A 20865-nucleotide genomic window follows, 5' to 3' on the forward strand; every position below is an offset into this window, starting at 1 on the left:
ACCTTGGTTTCAGTGGAGAAAATGAAGGAGGCCAGGCCAGCCACCACAGGGCTGAGGAAGATGGAAATGAATCTCTCTCTCTCCTTGGCTCTGAGAGCTTAGATTAAATCAATCATACTGAACTTTTTAATCATAATCATACTGAACATGATGCTAAACTAGATAACCATCAATTCTACTGAATTAGCATCTTGTAAGAGTCCTTGTTTCAGGTTCAGAGTTCTGGACCATAACAGAAAAGGATATGAAATTTCACAGAAGGAGGAAGTCTTTAGTGATATGAGCAAAGGGAGAGACTGGAAATTGTAATGAGAGAGCAAAAAACATTGCAGTTTCTCATACAAAACCATGATGTAGAGGGTGTGCATCCTTTGTTAGTAGGTAAGAGGAAGAGGAATGAAGGGAATTTTGCTCACTGTGGAATGGGACTTAAATGGATTAGATTTGGGGTGAATGGTCGGAAGTAGGGATGAGAATAGTTTGTTGCTAATAGAGAGATAGATAATACAGAATACAAGTAATAGATGGTGGGAAATTACCATAGAAATAGAAGTGGGTGGCAAATCAGTTCTAATATTATAGCTTAGAATATTGTTGGCAAACAAGAGTCAGGGCACTAGTCCTTACTTCACATGTTAATTTAGACAGCATAGACAGTGTTGTAACCAGGTCCCCAGCAGGCAATATGTACTGGTCAGCAGCTAGTATATTTTGGGCTTCCACTACTCATGGATCATAGTCATGGATGTAGCCATAATTAATCTCACTATACTGTCATGTTTTTATAGTAATTAGTCAAATGTTGATTATATTTTTTCACAGAAACTCCAGAAAGCAAGAACAGCATTATCAAAACGCAGAAACACATATAAGAAAGTAATGGAGAAGCTAAATTCTGAATATGAGACATTAAAGACTCAATTACAAGAGAATGAGACACATTCTCAGGTAATAAAAAAAATATTTTAGGATTTAATTTTTAATTGAGAGGGAAGAGTTGGAAGCTAATATATAACCTGATTTATTTCTAGATGGTTTATCCTGCTTCTTCCTCAATTCAGAATCTAGGTCCCAAAACAATACTTTTCTTATAACCTTAAAAGAAAAACTTTCTATTTTGAATTTCTTTAATATAGTTAATATGTATTATTGTATATATTTGTTATCTGTTAATATGTCTTTTCTCTTTGCCAGAATGTAAGCTTTGTGAGAATAGGAATGTTGTCTTACATAAATTGTGTGTTTATCCCAAGACTTAAAATACAAAGTAGTCTCTAAATAATTAAATTCCTCTACTCTCCACATCCAGACTTCTATAATTTTTATTCACAATTTCCTATCACCATTTAACAATAGGTTTTGGAAAAAAAAAGATTATCTTTAAATTCAACCAATTTTGTCTCCTTAAGACTTTCTGTTTATTGCTTTTAAATTTTATTCTGACTCTCTGTTGCTCTTGTATAATTTTTTAAAAGATAGTCTTTAAATCTCCCTTAGCAGTTCCATTTTCCTTAAATAGGAATTTAAGAATTAAGAATTTTCCTTCCAACCAAACTAGTTTCTTACTGTCACTTTCATAAGTACTGAATTTTCTCTGTTGTTTAGACTCTTTATTCTTTTTCTTTTGCTGAAGTTATTTTTTTTATCTTCATTTTAAGATCCAAATTCTCACTTTCCCTTTTCCCATTCTCCCACATATTGAGAAGAAAAGAAAAGTAAAACCATTGCAAATATGTATACATGGAAAACAAATTTCCATAGTAGCCATGTTTGTTTTTTTAAAGAGAAAGAAGGGCCAGCTAGATGGCACAGTAGATTGAACACTGGCCCCAGAATCAGGAAAACCTGAGTTCAAATCTAGCCTCAGATATTTAACATTTAGCTGTGGGACCCTGGACAAGTCATTTAATCCCATTTGCCTTGCAAAAAAGGGAGGGAGGAGTACAGAAAGAAAGAAATAGAAGAAAATGTCTATCAGTATGTACTCTTAAAATAACATTTTTCTATCTGTAAGTAGAAAGCATATTTTATTGAGTCCTTTGGATTTGTGGTGGGTTATTGATCGGAATTACAAAGTCTTTCACATTTGATTTTTACAATATTGTTGTTACTGTGTAAATTGTTTCTTCTGATTCAGCTGCTCATTTCATTTTGCATAAATTAATATGTCTCCCCAGGTTTCTCTGAAACCACTCCTTTTATCATTTTTTTTTACAAATTAAAGCCTTGTATTTACAAAACATATTCATGGGTAATTTTTCAACATTGACGCTTACAAAACTTTCTGTTCCAAATTTTTTCTTCCTTCCTCCCAATGATAAAATATTGGCAGGTAGTCCAATACATGTTAAATATGTTAACGTATATGTTAAATCCAATATATGTATACATAATTATACAGTTATCTTGCTACACAAGAAAAATCGGATCAAGAAGGAGAAATAAACCTGTAAAAGAAAACAAAACTCAAGCAAACATTAACGGAAAGAGTGAAAATGCTATGTTGTGGTCCACACTCAGTTCCGACAGTGTCCTCTCTGGGTGTAGGTGCCTCTCTTCATCACTGAACAATTGGAACTGGTTTGAATTATCTCATGTCGAAAAGAGCCATCCATGTCCATCACAATTATCATATAGTCTTATTGTTGCCATATACAATGATCTACTGGTTCTGCTTATTTCACTTAGCATCAGTTCATGTAAGTCTCTCCAGGCCACTCTGAAATCAATCTGTTGGTTATTTCTTACAGAATAATAATATTCCATAACATTCATATACCTTAATTTATTCAGCCACCAGTTTATTGCCACTACAAAAAGGGCTGCCACAAACATTTTTGCACATGTGGGTCCTTTTCCCTCCTTTAAAAGCTAGAAGTAGAAACACTGCTGGGTCAAAGGGTATGCACAGTTTGATAACTTTTTGAGCATAGTTCCAAATTGCTATACAGAATGGTTGGATCCATTCACAGTTCTACCAACAATGTATCAGTGTCCCAGTTTTCCCACATCCCCTCTAACATTTATCATTATCTTTTCCTGTCATCTTAGCAATCTGAAGAGATGTGTATTGGTATTTCAGAGTTGTCTTAATTTGCTTTTCTCTGATCAATAGTGGTTTGGAGGACCTTTTCATGTGACTACAATAGTTTCAATTTCTTCATCTGAAAATTGCTCATATCCTTTGGCCATTTATCAATTGAAGATTTCTTAGAAATTTGAGTCAATTCTCTATTTATTTTGGAAATGAGGCCTTTATCAGAACCTTTGATGTAAAAATGTTTTCCCATTTTTTTTGTTTCCCTTCTAATCTTGTCTGCATTAGTTATGTTTGTACAAAAACTTTTAAACTTAATATAATCAAAATTACCTATTTTGTGATCAATAATGATCTCTAGTACTTCTTTGGTCACAAATTCCTTCCTCCTCCACAGGTCTGAGAGGTAAATTATCTTATGTTCTTCTAATATATTTATAATATCATTCTTTATGCCTAAATCATGAACTCATTTTGACCTTATCTTTTAAAAAAAATTTTAAATTTTATTATTATTATTATTATTATTTTTTTTGCTGAGGCAGTTGGGGTTAGGAAGAGTTAAGTCTCTGAGGCCACATTCAAACTCAGGTCTTTCTGACTCTATCCACTGCACCACCTAGATGCCCTGGATCTGGCATTTTTTTTTAAAAGGCCAACTCATTTTTATTTTCATATACATGGCTATTATTTTAAAAATATTTTTCCTTTTGAAAATTAAGTACTTATATATATACTGAATTATTAATACCATTATATTTTATCATAACAAACAATGGAAAATAAATTGTGGTACATAATATAATGGGATGTTACTATATCGTAGGAAATGAGGAATGTGAAGAATTGAGAGAAATGTAAAGCTTGTATTAAGAAATGCAGAGTGAAGAATCAAGAAAACTATGAAATGATTGTAATAGTGCAAATAGAATAAAACAACTGAAGATTATATAATTTAAATGACCAAGGTTGGCTCCAAAGAATAAATTAAATTATTTTCTTTACTTCTTTACAGAAGTGGGGAAATTATATGTACTGTCAATGCAAATGATATGTTGATTGATTTGATGAGCAAAAAATAACAAATTAATCAAATAATTCATTTGATTTATTCCCTCTTTTTATATCCTTTGTTATGGATTGGCTTACCATTAAGTGGAGGGGAGAGAGAGATGTCTTTGGAAATGAAGGTATTTTCAGGGTGTAGTGATGCATATCTATAAACCTTACTACCAGAGAGGCTGCTGTTTGGAACTGGGGATTTAGGAAAGAGAGAAGGGTGGATTTGTGTAAGGAAGAACACTCACAGTGAGATTGGGAGACCCAAGTCTTTTTGCTTTTTTTTTTTTTTTTTTTTTTTTTTTTTTTAAGGAAATGAAGTTGATATAAAACAAAAAGTATAAATTTAATGTATTTTTAAATACTAAGCATTTTTATACCAGTCAAATTGTTTTCTGAGGAAGCAACCATAAATATAATATTCACATTAGCTTCCTGTTGATGCTGAAATTATTGAAACAAAGCCAATATTTCACCAGCCCTCATAATCTTTTGGCAGATCTGTTCTCGATCAGGCAACTCAACTCTGGAAATAAGAAAATTTCTCCTAGTAAGCTGAACTTTGACAGTGTTAGAATGTACTATCTTTTGTGGTATTGAGACTTCACAAATTCTAAAGGAGAGATTTACAGGATTAGACAAAACATTGAATTAAAGAGCTAGCAATGTATCTTCTTAAAGATCCTTTCTAGCTGAGTGACCTCAAGTTTCTCACTTTACCTGCTGAAGACTTTTTTCATATAAAAGGGCATGGATGAAATTATTTCTAAAATCCCTTTTAGTTCTAAATCATAATCTTTTTTGGGGGGGGTTTAATTTATTATAGCTTTTTATTTACAAGTTATATGCATGGGTAATTTTACAGCATTGACAATTGCCAAACCTTTTGTTCCAATTTTTCCCCTCCTTCCCCCACCTCCTCCCCCATATAGCAGGTTGACTAATACATGTTAAATATGTTAAAGTGTAAATTTAAAGGGTAAATTAAAGTGTAAATATTAGTATATATGTCCAAACAGTTATTTTGCTGTTCAAAAAGAATCGGACTTTGAAATAGTGTACTATTAGCCTGGGAAGGAAATAAAAAATGCAGGAGGACAAAGGTAGAAGGATTGAGAATTCTATGTAGTGGTATATAGTCACCTCCCAGAGTTCTTTCGCTGGGTGTAGCTGGTTCAATTCATTACTGCTCTATTGGAGCTGATTTGGTTCATCTCATTGTTATAGAGGTCCAGGTCCATCAGAATTGATCATCATATAGTATTGTTGTTGAAGTATATCTTCTGGTCCTGTTCATTTCACTCAGCAACAGTTCATGTAAGTCTCTCCAGGCCTTTCTGGTCACTTCTTACAGAACAATGATATTCCATAATATTCATATACCACAATTTATTCAGCCATTCTCCAATTAATGGGCATCTATTCAGTTTCCAGTTTCTGGCCACTACAAAGAGGGCTGCCACAAATATTCTTGCACATACAGGTCTCTTTCCCTTCTTTAAAATCTCTTTGGGATATAAGCCCAGTAGTAACACTGCTGGATCAAAGGGTATGTACAGATTAATAACTTTTTGAGCATAGTTCCAAATATAAATCATAATCTTTATTTTAACCTTCCTGATTTTATAAGCAGGGAAACAGAGCTCCAGATATATGAAGTACTTTGTACAAAGTTACTTTGTATATGAAGTGGGACTAGAATCCAGATCCCTTAGGGTTTTTTTCTGAGGCAGTTGGGGGTAAGTGACTTGCCCCAGGTCACACAGCTAGGAAGTGTTAAGTATGTGAGGTCAGATTTGAACTCAGGTCCTCCTGACTTAAGGGCTAGTGCTCTATCTACTATGCCAACCTTGCTGCCCTTCCCTTAGCTTTTTTATCCAGTGTTCCTTGCACTAAAAATTCGTAGCTTGTTGTTCCATATATATGTTTGAATTGCTTCTTGTTTTAGACATGAGAGATATCAGATTGTAAAGTTCTGTCCGTTTATATCTACTTTGTTAGAAAAGCTCTTTGTTTCGAAAACAAACAATTGGAATAAAAGCTATTTTAAAAAATAAATGCATATTTGTACATTTATATTCCATAATTTATTTATACTGGCCTTATCAGCAAAATTTCATACCAGGACTTGATAAGTTTTAAAATTGAGGATTTTTTTTCCCCTTACCTTCATAATGGGTGTACAGTTGTTGAGTGTGAGAATTTACTAACAGTTTTCTTTTTGTTTTCAGCTTACAAATTTGGAGAGGAAATGGCAACACCATGAGCAAAATAACTTTGTGATGAAAGAATGTATCCTTTTAAAAAGCTACAATAAAATTGCCTGGGTGATTTCCTCAGAGTTTATGTCACAGACCCCCCATGAAACCATACCAAATACTGCAATATATTGCTACTTCAGAATTGGAACTTTGTGTGGTCAAATGCTCTGGACACAGCTGCCGTCATTATCCCCATTATTTCTGTCAAGGAGCAAGGAAAACATGGAAGGGAAAGAGCCAAGGAAGATAGCTTTAGGACAGGCTAAAAAAAGCCCCAACCAACTCTGAACCTTAAAATCTTCTCTACTCAGAACTGGAATTAGGCAAGATGGGCCCAAACAGGACTCAACACCCAGGTGGTGTAGGGAAAAGACTGAAGAACAGTTAAATATGTACATATTTTCAGTGCCAGAAAACTCTACTTTCTATGGTATGCCAATATTTTGTAAAGCCTATGGTAAAGGAATGCAGTTGTTACACTTTATTGGGTTTCTGTTCTGGTTAAGTAAGCTCAACATATATTTCTTTGTTCTTTTTGTTAAATAAGCTAACCTAGGGGCAGCTAGATGGCACAGTGGATACAGCACGAACCCTTAAGTCAGGAAGACCTGAGTTCAAATGTGACCTCACATACTTAACACTTCCTAGCTGTGTGACCTGGGGCAAGTCACTTAACCCCAACTGCCTCAGAAAAAAACCCTAAGGGATCTGGGTTCCAGTCCCACTTCATATACAAAGTAACTTTGTCCAAAGTGATCCTGGGCAAATCACTTAACCCCATTTGCCTCAGCAAAATTAAATAAATTAACTAATGAATAAGCTAACCTATTAAAATAGCTTTTTTTTTTGTCATTTATGATTTTTTGTAGTATTCCTTGTTCTCATTTGATTAGGTAATGTGTGGCTCAGAATGGTCAGTGGTCACCACTTAATAAAAAAAGCTGGAGATACCTCTAGGAGCAAAGCAAAAGTTTATTTTTCATTCTCAAGAGAAGTGAACAGCCCTCCCATCAAGCAAACAATTGAAGGGATGAGGCACCTTTTGGGACAGGTTTTACACTTTAAATAGACCCTAACACAAATACGTCTCTCACCACTGACCATCATCCTTATTAGCTGAGGGTCTTACATTCTAAACATGAAATTGAACTTGGCCTGTAAGTACATAGTTGCCCATATTTGATTGAAGTAGGGAGATAATGTCATGGGAGGATAGCAGGAAGGGAACTTATGTATGCCCTTGAGTCAATGCTCAAGGACCTTCAAGCCTAGTCCAACTCTGAAGTAGATGAAGACTTACTTGATTTTCACAACTATTTTGCGAGATCTCACCCCATTTCGTACAGTTCCCCCTCTTATTTGTAAACTGAAATCTCTCCAAATTTTTGTAACATAATTTCATATTCCCTATCCCCTCCTCATCCCCTTCTGGCTCCTGTTGGTCGTCTTGGGGCACTGGCTCCTATCCTTTTAACACCATCAGTCTAACAGACCCTTCAGTTTTCCCTTCCAACCTAATCATTCTGGATAATGAACTTTGGATTGTTCTAGTTATCAATCAGATCTAGTGCCTTAGCTGTCTGATTGGTGATAATCTCTACAACTACTTGAAGTTAATTATCCTATTTAACATATATATTGGAGTTCTGTATCCCCAACTTCCATCTTGAGCCCAGGTGGCTGGCCCATACTCTTTAACTAATTCTTTCTGAGGACCAGGCGTCACCCCAACCATTTGCATCTCCAGTCTGGGTAATGGAAGTATCTAAACTGTTTCCCTTTTTCCAAATCATTTTACAACTGAATCCCTAAATATTTGTCTGCCTGTTCAGGAAGAAAGAAAAAATTCTGGCCTTATTAATCCAGTATAACAGATCCTGGAACAATTAAAAGGTAGGTGAGTATACTTGAGGTTAAGATGAACTTCCTAGGGGAAAATATATTAGCTCCCAAACAGGTGAAGAGGCCCAAAGTAATTTTTTAAAAAGTAAGAAGAGTGATACATAGACAATTACAATGCACTGGATTTAGAGATTGTTTTCCCATTCAGTGGAGGCCCCTTCCTCAAATGTAATTTGAGGTTTCCCTTGTCTTCAGCTGTTCACTCTGATAGAAAGATGGTACCACAGGTCTTTTTGTTCTGTTTGGTATACCCAGCCTAGTTCCTGGGGTCCCTATTGCAGTGTCAGTAACATCTTGTAGGGTCTGTCCCAGCTTGGAGTCAACTTCTCATCCTTCCAAGATTGGATCAAAACTCAATCTCCAACCTGAATTCTATGAACAGGGAAACCTTAGAGGAGGAGTCTGAGCTATTAACCCTTTTTGTTGTAGTTCTTGTAAATGTTGTACCAATGATTTCACATATCTCTTAAGAAATAAAGGGCAGCTAGGTGGCGCAGTGGATAGAGCACCAGCCTTGAATTCAGGAGGACCCGAGTTCAACTGTGATTTCAGACCTTAATACTTCCTAGCTGTGTGACCCTGGGCAAGTCACTTAACCCCAGCCTCAGAAAAAAATAAATAAAGCCTTTGTCCCTAAAATAGGGTCCCTGTTTCCCATATGATAAGCCTGGAAAGGATGGACTGTACAATAATTCATAAGGTGAAAGCCCAATATCTCTACATGGCTTAGTGTTGATTTTGACCAGAGCAAGAGGAAAGCATTTAGGAAAGAGTTTAGTTATTAAATCTCTCCCCAGTAAGTTTACTCCTGCTTCTGAGATAAGAAGAAATGTGCCCAATGTTTCCCTTTCTCCCATGTAAATTTTACAGGCCATGATCATTAATACAAGAAAATTTTCTTCTTTGACCTCAGTTAGGATAGTTGGGTCTCTAAAGATAATTTAGTCAGTTGCCGTTTTATTTCTTGATTCATCCTTTCTACTTTCCCAGAAGAGGGAGGATCCCAAGGGGTATGGAGATCCCAAGTGATTTCTAAGGCTCTAATCAGATTCTGCAATACTTGGTCAAAAAAATGTTTCCCTGATCTGACTCTTTTCTCTCCACATCTGGGATTAATTTATTCTAATAAATTCTAATAACTGTCGAGACATTTGCTTGGGCTGAGGGGAATGTCTCCACCCATGAGTTCAGATGGTCCACTATGACCAGCAAATATTTGAGGCGACCCACTGAAGTCCAACTAGATGCTTTGAAAGGGTCTGATTCCCAGAGATCGTCCCCCCTTTCAGGACCTGGCATTGAGCAACCTTGTTAGTCCTTTGACAAATAAGGCAGCCATCCACTAGTTGTCAGGCCATAGTATATAGGCCAGGAGAAACATAACTTGTCAGTACAGTGTCACACAGATTTTTGGACCTCCCAGTGCCTGCCCTGGTTAAGTTGCTAAAAGACCTACCTCATACTTGCTTTGGCCTTTCTGCCATCAGGTAAGAGCCATCGTCCTTCCGAGTTCTCACCTGCTTCTCTTTTTCCTTCTGGGTAAAACTGGGAAAGGGCAGACTAGGGGGAAGTACAGGTATCAAGGCCATTATATGAGTAATCTCCTACTCTCCAGCTCCCTTGACCTCTTTATCTGCTAATCTATTTCTCCTTGCCTCTAAAGAATTTCCCATCTGAAGTCCCTTTATGTGTATTACTGCTACATGCCTAGGAGGCAGAACGTTTTCCAGTACCTCTCTCAGACTAAAGTATGGTGGACTAATTCTTTACTCTTACTATTTACAAACCCTCATTCTCAAATTTTCCAAATATATGTACCACATGCCAGGCATATTTTGAATTGGTGTATATATTCCATACATCTTGGTCTCTCAATAACTTCAGTGCTTGATTTAAGGCATACAATTCACAAGTTTGAGCTGACCAATGGGCAGGTAGACTGCCCTTGGTAATAATGGAAGTTTTATCTCCATCCACAATACTAAATTCATTTTTCCTTTTCCCATCCTACCATACAACTGCTAGTGTATTCCCTTGTGTCCCCCACTACTCATAGATCATCTACATACTGTAACCCAAGTTCCCATTACTGGTTGGAAATCTCCCATGCAATTTTCAAGGATTCAACCAAACAAATTCAGGAACTCAGTATAGCCTTGGGGCAAGACATACCACTTCCTTCCCTTCGCTGCTTCCTTCCAGTCTTTGGATCTTTCCATTGGAAAGCAAAGAGGTTTCTACTACTCTCCTCTAAAGGGCAGCTCCAGAATGCATCCTTCAAATCCACTGAACTACTTAGCAGAAGTAGGAATCCAGCCCAGAATAGTATATGGGTCTGGAAACAGGGTGGGAAGGTAACTTGATTTTGTTAATCTCCCTTAGATCTTGAACTAACCAGTATTTCCCATCCTCCTTGATGTGAAGTATAGGTGTGTTGAAGGGTGAAATATTGGGCATATTTACAAGCTGTAAATCTCTCCTTCTAATGAAATTGGACCTCCCTAGGGTCTTTCAATGTGATTTTTATTGGGACTATGTCTGTTCTGCCTGGATTATCAGGTCCTGCCCAAACCTCAGAGTTTATCCTAATCTACTCTTCTTCATTAGTGCCATTCTACTGGGCTATATGCTGGGTCCATGTGGAATCAACACAATTTCTAGTTTAGTTATTAAATCTCTCCCCAGTAAGTTTACTCCTGCTTCTGAAATTTTCTCCTTTGACCTCAGAAATCACCAGGGTCTCCTTAGATAATTTACTCCCCTCAGGCAAACAGATCATTGAAGATCTTGATGACTCAGTGTCTACTAAGAACACTGGTGGGGTTCCATCCCCACACCTCTGACTTCCCTAACATTCATCGAGCTAACAAGGCAACATATCTGCTGCTCAATCTTCTGCTGGGGGCAGTCTTTTTGTATATGCCCTACTTTTTGACATATCCAACATGTCAAAGGCTTTCTACTGTCAGGAACAGAAAGCTTCCTGTCCCTTCCTGAATATCTGTCTCCTTTCCTTAGGGTTTTGTCCTGTTGGCTTTTCTGCATTCTTTGCAATTCCCTGTACCGTCTAGATTAAAATTTTGGCTTTTGTGCTTTTGTTTCTCGTCATCCTTTCTAACATACCCTTTGGTGGCCTCCTTCAATAGATTGGAAAGGCTCTTATTATTCCATCCTTCTACTTTCTGTAACTTTCTACTGATAATCTGACCACTCACCATTCTGAGCCACAGAGTTTTGGGGCTCGACCAGGATCACATGACTTGGTGAATAGGCAAACTCTTGGGTGTTAGTGGATGGCGCCCTGCCCTGATTTAGGCAGCCCACCAGTGACGTCCAAGGGCTTCTCTTTGCTCCCCAAGGTAAAGTGGGCCTGAAGTGGAGAAACTCAGGGCAAAGCAAAAGGGAGAAATTCCATGGTAAAAATTCTGACTGGCTCTGTGTGAGGACAGATCAGTCAAGCAATTTGCTATGTAGATATCAGTAGATATTGGGAAATAAATAATTGGAACAAACTGCTAAAATAAAAAGGAAAAATCAAGAAAAAGATAAGGTATTATTTGTTTAATAAAAAAAAAGCTGGAGATCAGTTAATCAAAAAAGCTGGAGAGCAAAAGTTTATTGTACGTTTTTGCAAGAAGCAGGTGTCCCTCCCCTTGAACAAGCAATAGAAGGGAGGAGGCACATTTTGGGACAGATTTACACTTTAAATAGTCCCTAACACAAATACCCCTCTCATCACCGACCATCATCCTCATTGGCTGAGGGTCTTACATTCTAAATGTGGGAACTACCAAAGAAATTGAAGGGAGTGGGACAGGAGACACCCTCCAGTGGCAGTAGTAGTCCCAGCTGACCAGAAATACCCTTTAGTAAATTTGAATTGGGATCACAATAACCCCATATATTGGGGAAGTATGAGGGATCTTAGAGAACTGATAATTACGGGAATTCAAAATGCATCATCAAAAGCACAGAACATGAAAAAGATCTTTGGGGTCATTCAAGGAAAGGATGAGTCACCAGCCTAATATCTGAATAGACTAAAAGCATGAGGAAGTACTCTGGGTTTGACCCTGATGACCAGGAGTAGAAGATACCTTGAAATTGCACTTTGTGACCAATGCATGGCCAATAAGTACATAGTGCCCACATTTGATTGAAGTAGGGAGGAAATGATGTCATGGGACGATACCAGGAAGGGAACTTATATATGCCCTTGAGTCAATGCTCAACTCAAATTTTTCGAAGTCCTTCAGTCATTCACTATAATCTGGTGATTGAAAATGTATTTATGCATATACATATTTACTGTAGAATTGCCTCCTCCTACAGAATAATAACTAAGACTCTGGGGGCAAGCCCAGGTCAAGCAGTTGAGTATAGTTTACAAAGGCAAGGTTGGCAATCACAGAGAAAAAAAAAAAATGAAGTAAAAGTAGAAGTTAAAATACTTTTAAATTATCAGGCAATCAAATTCAAACTCAAAAGAGTTACAGTTCCTAGAGATTTTATCTCTAATAGCAAATTTTACTAATTGCAATTTAGGACTAAATACCTTATTTTTAAAAGTTTGCCAGGGCTTACACACATAAGATTTTTGTTTAACATGTTTTATATGTTTAAATTTATTCTGGTACAAAGGATTAATCATTAAACAAGCTTATGGATTCTTAGTAAACACATTCTCTTTTTAGGAACTATAAATCCTTAAACAGTCTCATTTTTCAGAACTGATGACCTTTGCTTACCCTAATAGTTTCAAGAAAGTCCTTGAGGGCTACTCTAACTCTGAAGTAGATGAAGCCTTACTCGATTTTCACAACTGTCTTGAGAGATCTCTCTCCATCTCATTCAGTAGAAACAACCATAAATTAAATTAAAATTTTACTGGTGATTTATTAGTGATCTCCCTTAACTATTTTAATCAGTCATTGCAACCAAGAGTCAAGAGAGTGATTATCGGCCAGTTATGAAGAATGTGACTAAACAAATTGCCGAATACAATAAAACCATCGTGGACTCTCTTCACAATACCACTCGAAACTGAATTCAGACTTTACTTCAAGGCATCCATCAAGTACTTTAATTCTTGTACTTCTGAACTTTGAACAAATTCACTCATAGAAAAACATTAAAAACAGAAGAAAATATAGCCTGCCCATGTATAGTTACAAACTATTGTTGACAAGTGGTTTATTGAAATGAATCCTTGAAAATATCACCCTATTTTTGAGAGCAACAATCCAAAAGAGGACTTTTAAAAATGTATGGATTAGGTTTTCCTGAAAAGGAAAATGTTTGCTTTGTCATGACTTATTTTATATTCAAATATGCTTCTAACATAATAAATAGTTGTGATTAGTATCAGGAATACATTTTTCATCCAGGTTTTCCATAAGAAGTGAAGATTTTTATTATTAATCACACATTAAACATACCAATAGAAGCAATATTTTTATAGCTTTGTCTTTTAAAAAAGATAAAAATTAATCTTTGCAAATAAAGAGAATTAAAATTTTTCGAAGTCCTTCAGTCATTCACTATAATCTGGTGATTGAAAATGTATTTATGCATATACATATTTACTGTAGAATTGCCTCCTCCTACAGAATAATAACTAAGACTCTGGGGGCAAGCCCAGGTCAAGCAGTTGAGTATAGTTTACAAAGGCAAGGTTGGCAATCACAGAAAAAAAAAAAAAATGAAGTAAAAGTAGAAGTTAAAATACTTTTAAATTATCAGGCAATCAAATTCAAACTCAAAAGAGTTACAGTTCCTAGAGATTTTATCTCTAATAGCAAATTTTACTAATTGCAATTTAGGACTAAATACCTTATTTTTAAAAGTTTGCCAGGGCTTACACACATAAGATTTTTGTTTAACATGTTTTATATGTTTAAATTTATTCTGGTACAAAGGATTAATCATTAAACAAGCTTATGGATTCTTAGTAAACACATTCTCTTTTTAGGAACTATAAATCCTTAAACAGTCTCATTTTTCAGAACTGATGACCTTTGCTTACCCTAATAGTTTCAAGAAAACTGTCAAACTTACAAATTAAGGGAAGTTGACAGAGATCCCAGAGAAAGGACTGACCTTACTGTTGCCTACACCAACTATTCTTAGTGTTTTCATGGACTGTGTTGCACACTTCATACTTGGAGGTGAACTAGTAAGGCTTTCCCTCTTGTTCCACACACAGTAATTACCAATTTTAGGTTTATCAGGATGACAGTAACTCCAAATAACTTAGTTAACAATTTTAGAATTGTCCTAATAGCCAAATAGTTTTCTCTTAAATGTTTGTTTTAGGGGGGAAAAAAACCAGTTCTTAAAATTGAGATAGAACAAATTTTAAAATTAACTTTAGTTAATGAGATTCCCTAAATTCTAATTAAATGTTCCAGGCAAACTGAATTGCCAATAAAGCAGTGAACATTCATATAGCATGTTTTATGCTAAGCACTTTTGCAATCATGTGATCTTCACAACAACAATCATTATTTCTCTTTACCAAATCAGAAAACTGGGCAGAGATAAAATAATTTGCCTCACACTTCACACTGCCATGCTGGGTGCTGCCAGGGATACCCAGATCCTTCTCAGGCAGTTGCTGAACAGAACTGGCAGAAAGCGGGGGTTAGGGGGTGACTAGTGCCAGAATCTCCCTTTGATGGTAGTTTCAGGTGCCAGGGATAAGGAAATGCTGATCATGGAGCCTGATCCCATTTTATCCCCATTCCCTCAAGTTGGATTGGGGAGGTGTTTAGGCAAGGTTGTGTGGGGTCTCCACAATTTTGCTGCTTCCCCTATTTCTTACAGGTGAGGCAGAATTTAAGTTTCCCTTCAGTTCCTTAGCATTCTCTTAATTTGTTTGCAAATAGAGGAACTTGGACTATATTGATCTATATTGGGCTATATTGCTATATAGCAGTCCCCACAACTGAGATACACTCAGGCCTCCCAGAAGTGAAGTGGAGAGGGTCCCTTAAAAACTTCTGGGATGCTTTCTGAAAGAAGCAGAAGGGAACTCCAGATAAGATAGGAGTCAAGGAAGAGCTAACAAAAAGTTACTATTTACTTAATTTGTTTTTGCTTTTTGTTTTTCTTTTCTTTCAGAATGGGATAAATTCCTGAAGTTATCTCCAGTGTTTCAGGAAATTTTCTTGTGATATTAAAATAACTAATTGCCAAACTTATTAACCATTGCGCCCAAAACTTTGAGAATTTACTAAGATAGTATTTTATTTTTAATTAGCTAACTTTATGTCAGTAGCCCCCCCAGTTTGGCCAGAGCTGAGGTCCATAGGAAAAAGTTAGGCTTTTTCCTTTTTAAGGTGGAAGTCAAGGATGTTAAGAAATCTTCACAGCATTCCAACTACAGCATAGAAGATTTTTCTTGCTGGCTACATTTTAAATGTTTCAAGGTAACAAAATCTGGCTTATGGAACAAACATGATACAGACATTCTGCACAAAGACACAGACACAAACAAAAATGACTTTGCCAAAAGCCATAAAATTTCTTTGGCACTAAGGAATTCAGCCTTTCTATTCATGCATAGGAAAAGCTGATTTCCCAATGCCTATAATAAACCTCTTTTACCAGTCTAGGTTTTTGGGTTTGTAATTCCTTTACAGAGGATCTCTGCACCACCATAAGGGAGGTTCCCAAAACTCCCTACCTATGTGCCGAATCCCAAGGGGCTGTAGGGGAGCCAAACCTCTCCATTTGGTTGCCTGAACTCCAAACCGCCACTAGACCTCATCATTTAACTCCCTCACCACCCTAAATCTAGACCTCATCAATAAGATGATAACTAAAATTTAAAAAATTAAATCCATTAAAAGCATAAGGCAAAAGGAATAGTGTGTGCTTACCATCTGGGGAAAAAAAATCATGTTAATTTCACTGCATTTAGAAATTATTAAAACTTGAAGAGAAATAATGAAATAAAAATGTTTTGGATTTTTGTCAAGGTCCTGTCGTCTCTTAAGTTATAATCCTCCTCTGAGATTGCTGTCCCAACTCTGTCCCAAACTCGACTCACTCCTTGCCCTCCTGCCCTCCTCTTTTATCCTAGCAGAGATTGTAGTGAGAACTCAATGGGGCTTGTGAGAAAATTACTTCAACCAATGAACTTGCTCCTCCCAAACGTTGTGTAAACTCCTTTTCTGAAGTTCAAAGGTGCAAACTCCCCCGAAAGGCTGGAACCAAAGGTGTGAATTCTGAGCTAGAGAATTGCCCAGACAACCTGAGTTCTCACTTTGTAACCCTAACAGATTTTGAAAAAATTCCTAGTGTTAGATCCTTTGCTTTTGGTCTAGACTTCTTGTTTTCCTTGTCTGAGAAATCCTAGTGTGAAGTTCAGATCTGGCGTTAGACCTTTACTGGACAAGTCCTTTTACTCATTTACTTCAGTTCCTCATCTGTAAAATGAGCTGGAGAAAGAAACAGCAAATCACTACAGCAAAACTCCAAATGGAGTCATAAAGAATTAGGCACAATGGAAACAACTGAACAGTAATAACAATGATAATACCCATTAATTTAAAGATTTGTGATTTTATTGATGTAGATATTTCTTCCATATATGTTGATTGCAACATTGCCATAGCTTAGTAGGTTACCTTATGAGTTGCTGTGCCAGAAATATATCATCTGGTTGATGAGGTTTAGATTTGAGGAACCCAAATGAAATTAGGGTTTCTGGTGGTCAGGGAGTTAAATGATAAGGTCTGGTGGCAGGTTTGGGGTTCAGGGAGCTCCCCTATAACCCCTTGGGATTCAGTGCAAGGGTAGGGAGTTTTGAGGACTCACTTCTGGCAGTGCAGAGGCTCTCTTTACAGACCCGAAAACCTAGATTGATTAAAAAAAGGTTTATTATGGGGATTGGAAGTAAGGTTCAAGTCTGGTTAGGGAAATAGGTCAGGGTAAAGAGAGGATAGCACTGGAAAGACTATTCCAGTGTACAGAGGCTCCTTGGGATGTCAAATATGGTATAGCTAGCATGTTTGGAACCTCTCCAAAGAGAGGATTTTAGTTTGGCTCTTTTTATAATGAGAGATTTAGCCAAAGGGGGCCCATGGGTGGAGTCCCAAGTTGGCTCCTTGCTGGGTTTCAGCTAGGGATAGAATTTGAATTGAATTCAATGAGTTTCCTGACTGAGCCAACCCCACCCAGATAACAAAGATGAAACTGTTTGTCCTTCGGGGTGGGGTCTCTCACTGAGGTAGAGTTGAAGGAGATTTTCTCCTTTAAGGATTTTCAGACTTCCCGGGTCCCCCTCTTCATGGTGACCAGCCTTCTTGTAATGATGCTCTCTAATTTAGTAGGTTGATCCTCACTCAGGAAACAAAGACCTATTGCTAATGCATAATGAAAGCCTATTCAGTTGGAAGGACTTATCAGAGTTTGCAAGCTGTTTTGACCTAGCCATAGATGACCTATAGTTACTTTCACACTTCCATCAGAGTTAGATTTTAAGAGATTCAGTATTTCAGTATACTCGTTTAATATAGACAAAAGATGAATTTGCTCACTGGAAAGAATTGCACCTGTCAGTGGCAAGAAAACAAATTGTACTAGCAAGTATATATGAAAGAATTGGCCTTATAGCAGGGCTGAAATATTTCATTTTTTTTTTACATTTTATTTTTCAAAAAAATTAATTCTCTCTGTTTGAGGAAGTCTAGATTACTCTAAAAGTTAAAAGATTTCTTATAAAAATAAAATAATTTCTTTTTTTTTTTTTTTAAATTTTATTTTATAATTATAACATTTTTTTGACAGTACATATGCATGGGTAATTTTTTACAACATTATCCCTTGCACTTACTTCTATTCAGATTTTTTCCCTTCCTCCCCCAACCCCCTCCCCCAGATGGCAAGCAGTCTTATATATGTTAAATATATTACAGTATAATTTAGATACAATATATGTGTGTAGAACCGAATTTTTTGTTGCACAGGAAGAATTGGATTCAGAAGGTAAAAATAACAGTTTACATTCATTTCCCAGTGTTCCTTTTCTGGATGTAGCTGGTTCTTTCCATCATTAATCAATTGGAATTGGATTTCTCTATGTTGAAGAAATCCACTTCCATCAGCATACATCCTCGTACAGTATCATTGTTGAAGTGTATAATGATCTTCTGGTTCTGCTCGTTTCACTCAGCATCAGTTGATGTAAGTCTCTCCAAGCCTCTCTATATTTCTCCTGTTGGTCATTTCTTATAGAACAATAATATTCCATAACATTCATATACCATAGTTTACCCAACCATTCTCGAATTGATGGACATCCATTCATCTTCCAGCTTCTAGCCACTATGAAAAGGGCTGCCACAAACATTTTGGCACATACAGGACCCTTTCCCTTCTTTAGTAGTTCCTTGGGGTATAAGCCCAGTAGTAGTATGGCTGGGTCAAAGGGTATGCACATTTTGATAACTTTTGGGGCATAATTCCAGATTGCTCTCCAGAATGGTTGGATTCTTTCACAACTCCACCAACAATGCATCAGTGTCCCAGTTTTCCCACAGCCCCTCCAACATTCATCGTTATTTGTTCCTGTCATCTTAGCCAATCTGACAGGTGTGTAATGATACCTCAGAGTTGTCTTAATTTGCATTTCTCTGATCAATAGTGATTTGGAACACTCTTTCATATGAGTGGAAATAGTTTTAATTTCATCATCTGAAAATTGTCTGTTCATATCCTTTGACCATTTATCAATTGGAGAATGGCTTGATTTCTTATAAATTAAAGTCAATTCTCTGTATATTTTGGAGATGAGGCCTTTATCAGAACCTTTAACTGTAAAAATTTTTTCCCAATTTGTTACTTCCCTTCTAATCTTGTTTGCATTAGTTTTGTTTGTGCAGAAACTTTTTAGTTTGGTGTAATCATAATGTTCTATTTTGTGATCAATAATGGTCTCTAGTTCTCCCTTGGACACAAACTCCTTCCTCCTCCACAAGTCTGAGAGGTAAACCATCCCATGTTCCTCCAATTTATTTATGATTTCGTTCTTTATGCCTAAATCTTGGACCCATTTTGATCTAATCTTAGTATGTGGTATTAAATGTGGGTCCATGCCTAGTTTCTGCCATACTAATTTCCAGTTTTCCCAGCAGTTTTTGTCAAATAATGAATTCTTATCCCAAAATTTGGGATCTTTGGGTTTGTCAAACACTAGATTGCTATTTTTATTCACTATCTTGCCCTGTGAACCTAACCTATGCCACTGATCAACTAGTCTATTTCTTAGCCAATACCAAATGGTTTTGGTGACTGTTGCTTTATAATATAGCTTTAAATCAGGTACACTTAGACCACCTTCCTCTGACTTTTTTTTCATTAGTTCCCTTGCAATTCTCGACCTTTTATTCTTCCATATGAATTTTGTTGTTATTTTTTCTAGGTCATTAAAATAGTTTCTTGGGAGTCTGATTGGTATAGCCCTAAATAAATAGATTAGTTTGGGGAGTATTATCATCTTTATTATATTCGCTTGGCCTATCCAAGAACATTGAATGTCTTTCCAATTATTTAAATCTGACTTTATTTTTGTGGCAAGTGTTTTGTAATTTTGCTCATATAATTCCTGACTCTCCTTTGGTAGATATATTCCCAAATATTTGATACTATCGACTGTTATTTTGAATGGAATTTCTCTTTGTATCTCTTGCTGTTGGATTGTGTTGGTAATGTATAAAAATCCTGAGGATTTATGTGGATTTATTTTGTATCCTGCGACTTTGCTAAAATTCTGAATTATTTCTAATAGCTTTTTAGCAGAGTCTTTGGGGTTCTCTAAGTATACCATCATGTCATCTGCGAAAAGTGACAATTTGATTTCTTCATTTCCTACTCTAATTCCTTGGATCTCTTTCTCGGCTCTTATTGCCAAGGCTAGAGTTTCTAGTACTATATTGAATAGTAATGGTGATAGTGGGCAACCTTGTTTCACTCCTGATCTTACAGGGAAAGGTTCTAGTTTATCACCATTACATATGATGTTTACTGAAGGTTTTAAATATATGCTCCTTATTATTTTAAGGAATAGTCCATTTATTCCTATACTCTCAAGCGTTTTTAGTAGGAATGGATGTTGGATTTTATCAAATGCCTTTTCTGCATCTATTGAGATGATCATATGGTTTTTATTAATTTGATTATTAATATGGTCAATTATACTAATAGTTTTCCTAATATTAAACCAGCCCTGCATTCCTGGTATAAATCCCACTTGGTCTTAGTGTATTATCCTGGGGATGATTTTCTGAAGTCTATTTGCTAATATCTTATTTAAGATTTTAGCATCAATATTCATTAAGGAAATTGGTCTATAGTTTTCTTTCTCAGTTTTCGATCTACCTGGTTTAGGTATCAGTACCATGTCTGTGTCATAGAAGGAATTTGGTAGGACTCCTTCAATCCCTATTTTTTCAAATAGTTTACATAGCATTGGAGTTAGTTGTTCTTTAAATGTTTGGTAGAATTCACCTGTAAATCCATCTGGTCCTGGGGACTTTTTCTTAGGAAGTTGGTTAATAGCTTGGTCTATTTCTTTTTCTGAGATGGGACTATTTAGACTAC

At 36.3% G+C, this 20865-nt stretch overlaps 1 protein-coding gene across 21 annotated transcripts in view; it reads left to right on the forward strand.

Annotated features, from left to right (window-relative positions):
• IFT74 (intraflagellar transport 74) overlaps positions 1 to 16240 on the forward strand; it is a 177004-nt gene extending 160764 nt beyond the window's left edge. For 14 of the 21 annotated variants that reach the window (XR_012484573.1, XR_012484571.1, XR_012484572.1 and 11 more), the window contains 3 exons: positions 823 to 948; positions 6328 to 6388; positions 13188 to 13776. Coding sequence is in view for 16 of the 21 variants with exons in the window: in XM_074280771.1 (XP_074136872.1) it covers positions 823 to 948; positions 6328 to 6388; positions 13188 to 13306 (306 nt within the window). In the remaining 5 variants the exon portion in view is untranslated. Of the gene's footprint in view, positions 1 to 822; positions 949 to 6327; positions 6389 to 13187; positions 13777 to 15381 lie in introns of those variants that run through there. The other 7 variants (XM_074280781.1, XM_074280782.1, XM_074280780.1 and 4 more) reach the window with 3 other exon arrangements.
• The last annotated feature ends 4625 nt before the right edge of the window (positions 16241 to 20865 follow it).

This window comes from Sminthopsis crassicaudata, chromosome 1 (assembly GCF_048593235.1).
Source record: "Sminthopsis crassicaudata isolate SCR6 chromosome 1, ASM4859323v1, whole genome shotgun sequence".
In the NCBI taxonomy this organism is placed as follows: Eukaryota; Metazoa; Chordata; class Mammalia; order Dasyuromorphia; family Dasyuridae; genus Sminthopsis; species Sminthopsis crassicaudata.